Source organism: Polyodon spathula, chromosome 51 (genome assembly GCF_017654505.1).
Source record: "Polyodon spathula isolate WHYD16114869_AA chromosome 51, ASM1765450v1, whole genome shotgun sequence".
Taxonomy (NCBI): Eukaryota; Metazoa; Chordata; class Actinopteri; order Acipenseriformes; family Polyodontidae; genus Polyodon; species Polyodon spathula.
Window position 1 is genome coordinate 2,121,976 of NC_054584.1, and position 12,838 is coordinate 2,134,813.

The 12,838-nt window shown below is 45.5% G+C and overlaps 1 protein-coding gene across 1 annotated transcript in view; it reads left to right on the forward strand.

Moving 5' to 3' along the window:
• The first annotated feature begins 653 nt into the window (after window positions 1-653).
• LOC121306888 (phospholipase A2 inhibitor and Ly6/PLAUR domain-containing protein-like) overlaps window positions 654-12,838 on the forward strand; it is a 28,796-nt gene continuing 16,611 nt past the window's right edge. The window contains exon 1 of the mRNA XM_041238873.1: window positions 654-773. Coding sequence (XP_041094807.1) covers window positions 725-773 — 49 coding nt within the window. The 5' untranslated portion in view covers window positions 654-724. The remainder of the gene's footprint in view (window positions 774-12,838) is intronic.

Sequence of the window (12,838 nt, forward strand, 5' to 3'; positions counted from 1 at the left end):
AATGTATAAGGGGTCTTGATTTTGACTTCTTATCCAATATGGCTGTCTTGGCATTTTTTTCATTTATAATATATTCTGCTCAGTTCCTGTATCCAATGTGGATTTTGGGATAATAGACACATTCTAGGTGCCAGCAGCACTACACTTCTTCACACAGAGAGAGTGGTGAGGGTATGGAATGGACTACCTAGTCATGTTGTTGAGGCAGAATCACATGGATCCTTTAAGACCCAATTTGACAAAGTTCTGAGATCAGTCAGCTTCTGAGAACTGGATGAACATCAATGGGCAGAATGGCCTTTTATTTGTACATGTTATGTTCTTATATTTATTTAATTGAATTAGCAAGAGGAATGACAAGGATGAAAAACATGCTTCAGAAGAGCTGAGTGGATATTCCTAAAATCTTCATAGAAAATTTTAAGTTTGGGCTCCAGAACGGCTAACTGGGGACTTTTGTTCTTTTTCTTTTGTAGTTTCTCTTTGTTAGGCCAGAGTATGTGAACCTGGAAAACAGAAGTCAAAATTGGCAAGATATTTCCATTAATACAGAAATTACTATCACAATAAAATCAATCTGTTTTGGGAAGGACACACCTGTGATATTAAAACAGAACCTTACTGATTATTAAAAGCACTCCTTAAGAAAGATTCTCACCTCCGACAGACTGAAGCCAGGACCGTAGACCTCTTTTTGTAACCCTAGTAAAAGCTGACAAACATCATGAAAACTTTCTTTGCAACCATCATCTTTGGCATTCTCCTTGGAATGGGTATGTTTTTCAGTTTAATATACATCCCTTATTGTAGTAAACTATATTCATGCAAAACAAACATACGCAGTACTGTACATGTGCACATGCATCTTTAATGATTACCTACATTAGATAGATAGATAGATAGATAGATAGATAGATAGATATTGCAAAAAACTAAGTTAACATTAAGTTTGCAACACAAACCAAGAAACAAGGGAAGGAGGGGTTGACTTTTAACACCTCAGCAATATTAACATATTTTATTGACTTATTTGTACACTCCATAATAGTGCAGACAGACCAACAATTACACATGCGGGTAACTGGGAGACACTTTCCCTGTCTGTGCCTCAATACTGGGTAGCACATGTCTTAAGATTGCTGCAGTGTAAAACCTTAGCCCCACTTTACCTAGTTTTGTGGGTTTGTCACAAACTTAGCTTTATCTTAATGTAGTTTTCTTCAATAAATGGAGTTTTTGTAACAGTAATTGAGCCTGTGGTTTGAATCCTACTAAGGGAGCCTCAACCCCCCCATACAGACCCTGTTGTCCTTTCTCATTCTGCTTTCTGTTTTAACTACAATGCCTTGCTTGAGTGCGCTGCATATCTGATTCTGCACTTCTACTGATACTGCCTGTTGAGATGCACGTTGTGCTTTGTAATTAAAACTACTGTTGTAGAAAACTGTAGCCCGGCACATTTACAAATGTAAGCAGTGCCCTGCAGAAGTGTTTATTTAATACTTGGTTAGGACATGCTTTACTGCAAATTATTGAAGACGATCAGAATCTGAGGATATAAAGAGCTGCATCTCCACCTGTCTTTACGTCCATATATATATATATATATATATATATATATATATATATATATATATATATATATATATACACACACACACACACACACACACCACACTTTTAGTTTTTACTTATATACAGGAATGAAATCAAGTCTGATTACTATAGAAAGCTCTAAAACGACTGGACCACGAAATTACAGCTGGGCTTGTATTTCTTATTATTCGAAGAGTACAGCTGGATTCAGCACTGAAAATGTGTTGTGTGGACTATGAACTAAACACAGACTCCCCTTATTGGACATGCAACATTTGCAACATTTGTTATGACAAGATGTTAGTGCTGCTAATGTAATTGTGATTCATGCTCTTACTGTTGTACCCCTGAAAAGTCACATATTAAATCATTAACACAGCATACAGTCTTCCTGCTGCAGGTTATTATTTGACTAGTCTAGGTTTGCATACAAGCCTGGAAATAGATGATAAAAATACAATAACTTACACAGCATATACTTTCCAATTTCCAGTGTAAATGTACAGTAAAAACTACTATTGTTGCACAATTGTAAAACTCTATAACTGTTCTAATGCAGAAATCATATTTAATCACAGTTAAAATGAAAACCAGTCATATTGCAAATCTCATGATTAAAAAAAAATCTGTTAATCTCAGTATTAATTGCATATTTAATTAAGACAATTACTGCATCCATCAACAGTAATTTAACCCTCTAAGGACCAAGCGTTTTTCAATGGGATCAGGCTTTGTTTGACTGTATTTGACTCGCTTCCTATAAAATTCACTAAAAACTATACTTTATAGTAAGAACATAAGAACATAAGAAAGTTTACAAATGACAGGAGGCCATTCGGTCCATCTTGCTCGTTTGGTTGTTAGTAGCCTATTGATCCCAGAATCTCATCAAGCAGCTTCTTGAAGGATCCCAGGGTGTCAGCTTCAACAACATTACTGGGGAGTTGATTCCAGACCCTCACGATTCTCTGTGTAAAAAAGGGTCTCCTATTTTCTGTTCTGAATGCCCCTTTGTCTAATCTCCATTTGTGACCCCTGGTCCTTGTTTCTTTTTTCAGGCTGAAAAAGTCCCTTGGGTCGACACTGTCAATACCTTTTAGAATTTTGAATGCTTGAATTAGGTCGCCACGTAGTCTTCTTTGTTCAAGACTGAACAGATTCAATTCTTTTAGCCTGTCTGCATATGACATGCCTTTTAAACCCGGAATAATTCTGGTCGCAACTTCAGTAGCATTTTGGAATTATTTTTGTTCAGAACACTCTGGGGAATGCTATAAAGAAACCATAAAAACTCTCTCTCTCTCTCTCTCTCTCTCTCTGTATCAAATACTATATTTCGTTTTTTAGGTTTGTTAATTAAACGTTAAGTATTTTGTTTTATATTATGCATTCTGCTCAGTGTTTTCAAAGAGATAAATGTGTACAAAGATGTTATTCTATAACCTGAGGGACCTTACAATACTTCCTGAAAGTTTAGTTGAACAATATTGATTGTTTGGGAAAATTACAAGACATTGTTTCACCAGAGTGATTTTGTGATTTTCTTTTACTCATTTTTGGCTGATTAAAATTCAGTAGTAGAGACCTGGGCATTTTATTTTTTGGTTCAGGACACTAGAAAATGTTATAATTAACTTCAGGAACTATTTAAAATAAAAATACCTTTACTGATTTTCCACACCAATAAGTAAAACATTTATCAGATATTTTTCAAAATATATATATATATACATATATATATATATATAATGATTATTCAGTAGATTTAGGGTTTTCAAAGAGATAAAGGTACAAAAACAGGACCCTTCAACACTCCATGAAGGTTTTGTTAAAACATTTTGAAGTATGGGCAAAATACAAGTTTTACAATAATACAATAAAGTTTTTATTTTACATGAGTGATTTTATTAATATTAGTCTTTTGTTAAAAAAACAAACAAACAAACACATGGTTTAGAACTGAATATTAATTTTAAATTGAAAATAAATAATACTGAGAACACCTATACAATGTAAACTGAATCATTCACTGTCAGAAAATTCCAATTTACCAAAATCAGATGCCAGTATTTCTGCAAACAATTGTTCATTTAGATTAATTCTTGTCTTGCCATCTTGAAATTAAATTCTGTAGCGTGGAAATGTTTCTATTATTGTGTGCAGATCCATTTCTGTAGATAAACTGTAAACATATACAGAATATTCTAATATCAAAGCAATGTTTTACAAACAGCAAGAACAGCAGAATAAATAGTGCAGAATAAACTATGAAACCCTACCTATTACAACAAACACAGCGCAATTGCAATGCCATTATAAACGTGTATTCACTGGCTCTTATGAGCAATAATGGACACTACAATCGATTTATTTTCTCAAAATAAAGATATATAAATAAAATAATAGTTATTCATTCCATTATTATAAGTGATAATGAGAAAACACGTAAATAATAATTGTTCATGAAGCATTCTGTTTATATCCGCTCGTTTCTTGAGATTTACTAACGTTGTAAAAGCATGTACAATAAAACACGAGTCAGGATAAATGTGCTAATATGGTTATACATCAAATGCATCCGATTTACAGCATGTTTCCGTGTCTTTCTTAACTGTCTCCTGTCTGCGCGCTGCTAACAACTTTCTCCACCCTTTAAAAATGAAATGCCCCTCTCTGTGATTAAAAAAACATTAAAAAAAAAAAATAATAATAATCACGAAGTGAAATTCAATCCCTCCCCTCTCCAAGGACTTGCTTTACCGCAGTGCCTACAAAGGTACCACGAAATGTTCCTGTCAGGACACTGACGAAGTCAGCACCTCTGCTCACTTTTTTTTTTAAAGTAACAAAAACGCTTATTCACTGCTAAACATGAACTACTTTCGATCCCAGCCTGAACTGCAAGTATGGTGGCCCTGTGGGTCATGAAAATGAAGTGCGTTCTTTATCGTGTTTACCCGACCTTGGTCCCAGCAGACCCCTTCAGAATACATAAGAACATAAGAAAGTTTACAAACGAGAGGAGGCCATTCGGCCCATCTTGCTCGTTTGGTTGTTAGTAGCTTATTGATCCCAAAATCTCATCAAGCAGCTTCTTGAATGACCGTGTTTACATCATCCCGGTCCTTAAATGTTTAAGTTTGTTTTTATTACAGAAGCTACTATTATTATTGTTGTTGTTGTTAATAATAATAATAAATAAATAAATAATTAAATTGTATTTATTTATTAATTTAACTAGGAAATATACCCAGTGATATCAAAGCCTCATTACTCATTACTTGGACATCAGTAACAGACAAGTTATGTATACAAGCAACACAATAGAACATGTGCGTTTCAGACTTGATCAGCAGCATACAGAGATCAGAAAACACAAGAAATAGGATATATGGATTCATTAATGTGAATTGAAATAAATGTGCTTCTTGAAATAAGATTAAAAGTAGGTAGCTAAGCACTTCTGCAGGGAATAAACTGTTCATTCTGCCGAGCACATCAAAAATCTTGCAGTCATCATATCCAAAACTGCAAATGAAGGAAAAGCGATATACTGCACACAAAACAAGCAGCCTGCTACCACTGTGAAAAGAACTTGAGTCTTATTCTTGGCTGTTATTGTACCAAGCTTGATTCATGGGTTTGCAGCGGTCCTGCATTTCTAATGAGTGCTCTGACAGAACCGATGGGGCTCATCTGCTGTTGTCTGTAGCAGAAGAGCTGCTGGAAAGTATATTTGAGAAGTGAAGGCATGTTCAGCATGCAGGGGGTGCAGCAGACTAGATGCAGGATACTTATTTGATACTGGAACTCACTTTGACTGTAGATACAAGCAAGCGTCTTTCTATCCAATGAGCCGTCACAAAGGTTTACTTTTTAAATAAACTTCTCATTCACTTTTAGAGCTTTGCTCCATAATGCAGTTTTGTGACTAACTTTCTATTCAAACTATAACTCATTCAGCTGTTGCTGCACTCGAGTTAAACTGTGCTGTGCCTATGGGGAAGCAAGTACAGTATGCTAAAAGGTAAAAAACAGAGGATTGCGATTTACATGTGTTAAAAAAAATAACGTGTTCTTCAGAGTTAACTGTGATTAATTGACACAATAATATACCTTGAGTTGGTTTTGAGCCATAGCCACAATTCTATATGTACAGTAAATATGGACTGGAGAGGAGGCTCACAGTGGAAAATGATTGCCCCAAGGGAAGACTATTGTTACCGACAGGGGGCTTAATTGCACCCTGGAGGTAACAATAGTATTCCTGAGGGGTATTTAATTTTCCACTATGAGCTGAGTCTGCAGTACATAATTATATATGAATCAGTCAAGAAATAATGTTTTGAAGTCTTTTTGGCTTATAGCGCTCCATCTGCTTAGATGTCCATCTGTTGTTTACATCGTTGAGTTGAATTTCAGAAAGTCAGAAAACAGTGACAGTGATGTTTTAATCGCTATTCTACTGTTTGGAGCATCTTTCTTCTGTAACATGTTTTTTCATTCACTTTCTGTTAAGTTACAGAATCTCTTTTCATCAGGTCTTTGACTGGACGGTGCGTTCCCTTGAAAAGGGGTGGGACTGAGTGATGTGAACCAATCGCATGTCAGAATTTTAACATTGCCCGATGGTGTAGTGCAATAGTACAATCTATATGCCCTCCTTTGAACCAATCACAAGCCAGAAGTTCCAAGCACTGATTCATATACAGATATATATAATTGTACAACTCAAGCAAACTCAAGCTGGCATAAAAGAGAAGCAAGGACTGCTTCGAGCGGACAAAGCATATTTAATACCCTGGCAAACCGGTACTGTCCAGGCCAGTATTTGTTTAACTAAGAGTTAGAGTTAAGGGGAAGTGAGCAAGCCCCATCACAGTATAACAAGTCTAATACAGTGCATAGAATCTCGGGACTTCCTAGGACAGCGGAGGGAACGAGAGGCTTGCTTTTATTGCACATTTTCTTTGTAGTTTTATTCTTACTGTGTTTATTTTCCTTTTTCTTTTTTCCTGCTTGTGGAAACAAGACTGTCTGAAAATGTACCATTGTTGGTAGGAACACGCAACCGCATGGAAGTGCAGCGCTACTTTAATAAATCCTGCTTGCTGTTGTTGGCGTGTCAGTGGCAGCACCTGTGCAGTGATGTGCGGTAGACGAAATGTCTGGGTAGGGATAACAGTCACGCCACATTATTGGAAACACATTCTATTATTTAAAATGCATAAAGTCAGAACACAGTCAGAACCACCCTTATCTACTGAATAAATGAAAGCCCTGTTTATTGATATATTACAACATCCTGAATGAAAACAATGCTGTCTGACTGCCAAACGATCAAAGGGGGGCATTTGCATCAGAAGGGAGGCCAGACAGACAGGCTCCCGGCTGACTGGAAGATGAGTTGAACCAGGTTGCAAAGGAGGGGTACATCTTGTGGTGAAGGGCAGGGTACAGTGGTACAGTACACATAATGAAGATTATAAAGAATTTATTTTTAATGTTCACCCTTTGCATCACCTCCGTTTAAAATCATTAGAAGCATAAATTGCCATGTTTGACCCGTCCAGTTTAATGTTTTTACTCGTTTTAGTGCAGGAGGAGGACACGCACCCACATAGCCACTCTTTTCTTACATACCAGTTAGTTTGAAATGACTCGAGATTTTCTGTCCCTTTCTCTGCTGCAATTCCTTAAGATCTGGTGCCGGCCTTCCTTTCTGAAACGTATGATTTTCTTCGTGAAATGACGTCTTTGAAAAGTCCTTGAAAGTCTCGATATTAGACAATATTGCAATGTTTAAAAATATAACGTCATTGCTTGTTGATTAATGATTAGTATCATGGACCATACAATGGGTGGACAACTATGATTGAGAGACTACAGATGAAAAGCAGTTCCATGCTGTGCTTATGTCCTATCTATTTGATCAATTGTCTGCGACTGCATGGATTTCTGCCAAAAATGACATCTTGCACAGAGAGAATGAACAGACCCAAAAGCAGCCAAGGCCTTGGACTTTATTGTCCCTTAGGGTGCAAAGAAAAGTAAACATGCATACGTTAACATAATCTATTAGAATACATGACGGAGAGAAGCAGCTTTTGTGGCTATCGTGATCCTCCGACACAGAGATTGAGTGTATAAATGGGAAAGCATTATGGATCACAAACAATTACACAAAAAGCAAAACTAAAGTAATAAACAAATATAAAAAAAAATATAAATATATATATATATATATATATATATAATATATATATATATATATATATATATATATATATATATATATTTATTATATATATATTTGACTGCATGTTCCTGACTGTACGCCCCTGACTGCATGTCCCTGACTGCTGTTCCTGACCGTATATTCCGGACTGTACTGACTGTGCCCCTGACTGCATGTTCCTGACTGACTGCACGTCCCTGACTGCCCCTGACTGCACGTCCCTGACTGCATGTCCCTGACTCCTGACTGTCTGACTGTACGCCCCTGACTGTACGCCCCTGACTGCATGTCCCTGACTGCATGTTCCTGACTGTATGTTCCTGACTGTACGCCCCTGACTGTACGCCCCTGACTGCACGTCCCTGACTGCATGTCCCTGACTGCATGTTCCTGACTGTACGTTCCTGACTGTACGCCCCTGACTGCACGCCCCTGACTGCATGTCCCTGACTGCATGTCCCTGACTGTACGCCCCTGACTGTACGCCCCTGACTGCACGCCCTGACTGACTGTACGCCCCTGACTGTACGCCCCTGACTGCATGTCCCTGACTGTATGCCCCTGACTGTACGCCCCTGACTGTACGCCCCTGACTGCACGTCCCTGACTGCATGTTCCTGACTGACTGTACGCCCCTGACTGCACGCCCCTGACTGCATGTTCCTGACTGTACGCCCCTGACTGCACGTCCCTGACTGACTACGCCCCTGACTGCACGCCCCTGACTGTACGCCCCTGACTGCACGCCCCTGACTGCACGCCCCTGCTGCATGTCCCTGACTGCATGTTCCTGTGTACGCCCCTGACTGTACTTCCCTGACTGCATGTCCCTGACTGACGTCCCTGACTGCATGCCCCTGACTGCACGCCCCTGACTGCACGCCCCTGACTGCACGTCCCTGACTGCACGCCCCTGACTGCACGCCCCTGACTGCATGCCCCTGACTGCATGCCCCTGACTGCACGCCCCTGACTGCATGTCCCTGACTGTACGCCCCTGACTGCACGCCCCTGACTGCATGTTCCTGACTGCACGCCCCTGACTGCACGCCCCTGACTGTACGCCCCTGACTGCACGCCCCTGACTGCATGTCCCTGACTGCATGCCCCTGACTGCACGCCCCTGACTGCACGCCCCTGACTGCACGCCCCTGACTGCACTGCATGTTCCTGACTGCATGTTCCTGACTGTACGCCCCTGACTGCATGCCCCTGACTGCATGCCCCTGACTGCACGTACCTGACTGCACATGTTCCTGACTGCCCCTGACTGCACGTCCCTGACTGCATGTTCCCTGACTGACATGCCCCTGACTGCATGCCCCTGACTGCACATCCCTGACTGCATGCCCCTGACTCCTGACTGCATGTTCCTGACACGCCCCTGACTGCCCCTGACTGCTGCCCCTGACTGCATGTCCCTGACTGCATGTTCCTGACTGCATGTTCCTGACTGTACGCCCCTGACTGCACGTCCCTGACTGCATGTTCCTGACTGTATGCCCCTGACTGCACGCCCCTGTCCCTGACTGCACGCCCCTGACTGCACGCCCCTGACTGCATGCCCCTGACTGCACGCCCCTGACTGCATGTTCCTGACTGTACGCCCCTGACTGCACGCCCCTGACTGCATGTTCCTGACTGCATGTTCCTGACTGTACGCCCCTGACTGCACGCCCCTGACTGCATGTTCCTGACTGCATGTTCCTGACTGACTGCATGCCCCTGACTGCACGCCCCTGACTGCACGCCCCTGACTGCACGTCCCTGACTGCATGTCCCTGACTGCACGCCCCTGACTGCACGCCCCTGACTGCACGCCCCTGACTGCACGCCCCTGACTGCACGTCCCTGACTGCATGCCCCTGACTGCACGCCCCTGACTGCACGCCCCTGACTGCACGCCCCTGACTGCATGCCCCTGACTGCATGCCCCTGACTGCATGCCCCTGACTGTACGCCCCTGACTGTACGCCCCTGACTGCACGTCCCCTGACTGCACGCCCCTGACTGCACGCCCCTGACTGCATGCCCCTGACTGTACGCCCCTGACTGCACGTCCCTGACTGCATGTTCCTGACTGCATGCCCCTGACTGTACGCCCCTGACCCTGACTGCATGTTCCTGACTGTATGCCCCTGACTGTACGCCCCTGACTGCACGCCCCTGACTGCATGTTCCTGACTGCATGCCCCTGACTGCACGCCCCTGACTGCACGCCCCTGACTGCACGCCCCTGACTGCACGCCCCTGACTGCATGTTCCTGACTGTACGCCCCTGACTGCACGCCCCTGACTGCATGTTCCTGACTGTACGCCCCTGACTGCACGCCCCTGACTGCATGTTCCTGACTGTACGCCCCTGACTGCACGTCCCTGACTGCATGTTCCTGACTGTACGCCCCTGACTGTACCCCTGACTGCACGCCCCTGACTGCATGTTCCTGACTGTACGCCCCTGACTGCACGCCCCTGACTGCACGCCCCTGACTGCACTGCCCCTGACTGCATGCCCCTGACTGCACGCCCCTGACTGCACGCCCCTGACTGCATGTTCCTGACTGTACGCCCCTGACTGCACGCCCCTGACTGCATGTTCCTGTTCCTGACTGTACGCCCCTGACTGCACGTCCCTGACTGCACGTTGACTGCATGTTCCTGACTGACTGTACGCCCCTGACTGCACATCCCTGACGCCCCTGACTGCACGCCCCTGACTGCACGCCCCTGACTGCATGTCCCTGACTGCATGTTCCTGACTGTATGCCCCTGACTGTACGCCCCTGACTGTACGTCCCTGACTGCACGTCCCTGACTGTACGCCCCTGACTGCCCCTACTGCACGCCCCTGACTGCCCCTGACTGTACGCCCCTGACTGCATGTCCCTGACTGCATGTTCCCTGACTGTACGCCCCTGACTGCATGTCCCTGACTGCATGCCCCTGACTGCCCCTGACTGTACGCCCCTGACTGCACGCCCCTGACTGCACGCCCCTGACTGCACGCCCCTGACTGCATGCCCCTGACTGCATGCCCCTGACTGCACGCCCCTGACTGCACGCCCCTGACTGCACGTTCCTGACTGCACGCCCCTGACTGTACGCCCCTGACTGCACGTCCCTGACTGCATGTCCCTCCCTGACTGCACGCCCCTGACTGCATGTTCCACGCCCCTGACTGTTCCTGACTGTACGCCCCTGACTGCACGCCCCTGACTGCACGCCCCTGACTGCATGCCCCTGACTGCATGCCCCTGACTGCACGCCCCTGACTGTACGCCCCTGACTGCACGTCCCTGACTGCATGTTCCTGACTGTTCCTGACTGTACGCCCCTGACTGCACGTCCCTGACTGCATGTCCCTGACTGCACGCCCCTGACTGCACGCCCCTGACTGCACGTCCCTGACTGCATGTTCCTGACTACGCCCCTGACTGTACGCCCCTGACACGTCCCTGACTGCACGTCCCTGACTGTACGCCCCTGACTGCATGTCCCTGACTGTACGCCCCTGACTGCACGTCCCTGACTGCATGTTCCCTGACTGTACTGACTGCCCTGACTGTCCCTGACTGCATGTTCCCCTGACTGCACGCCCCTGACTGCACGCCCCTGACTGCATGTCCCTGACTGCATGCCCCTGACTGCACGCCCCTGACTGACGCCCCTGTACGCCCCTGACTGCATGTTCCTGACACGCCCCTGACACATCCCTGACTGCCCCTGGTTCCTTCCTGATGCCCCTGACCTGACTGTACGCCCCTGACTGTACGCCCCTGACTGCACGCCCCTGACTGCACGCCCCTGACTGCATGTTCCTGACTGTACGCCCCTGACTGCACGTCCCTGACTGCACGCCCCTGACTGCACGCCCCTGACTGCACGTCCCTGACTGCACGCCCCTGACTGCACGCCCCTGACTGCACGTCCCTGACTGCACGTTCCTGACTGTACGCCCCTGACTGCACGCCCCTGACTGCATGCCCCTGACTGCACGCCCCTGACTGCACGCCCCTGACTGCACGCCCCTGACTGCCCCCTGACTGCACGCCCCTGACTGCATACGCCCCCCTGACTGCATGTTCCTGACTGCACGCCCCTGACTGCATGTTCCTGACTGCACACCCCTGACTGCATGCCCCTGACTGCATGCATGTTCCTGACTGCACACCCCTGACTACACGTCCTTGACCCTGACTGCACGCCCCTGACTGCATGCCCCTGACTGCATGTTCCTGACTGTACGCCCCTGACTGCATGTTCCTGACTGCACGCCCCTGACTGCATGTTCCTGACTGTACGCCCCTGACTGCACGCCCCTGACTGCACGCCCCTGACTGCACGTCACTGACTGTATGCCCCTGACTGCATGTCCCTGACTGCACATCCCTGACTGTACGTCCCTGTATCTGTGTCTGTAACATCATTTCAGTCAACCACCCACACCTCCTTTCACAGCATCTCAATTTTTTTTTTAATCCCCAATTATTTTACCCTCGATTTGGAATGCCCAATTATTATTATTATCTCCTTCTCACCACGGTGATTTCCCACATAGCTCAGGGGATTCGAGGCTCAGTGGCCATCCTCCGGTCCCATCAACCAGTCAGGGTCTTTTTACACCCAGGAACTCGAGAGCGGATGTCAGCAGGCTACCGGCTTCTGGAGGACAAAGATCAGCCCAGCAAACCTCCGCCCTCAAGCTCACTGTGCTTCTGGCCTGTAGGGTTCGCTGCAGAGTGGTGAGAATAAGTAGTCTCTGCTAGTTCCCACATCCCTCACCCCGAGAGCGTCAGGGCCAATGTGGCGCTCCCTTGGAATTCCCAGCAAAGACCATCTGCCTCGCACAGCCAGGATTCGAACTTGCGATCTTTGATCTTTCACAGCATCTCTAAGGAAACTTTTTTTGTGAATATATTAGGCCCAATTGTGTAACAAAAACATCAGCGCACTCTGTGGGTGTAAATGGGTGCAATCAGACCTTGCACTGTGAATGGTTTTGGA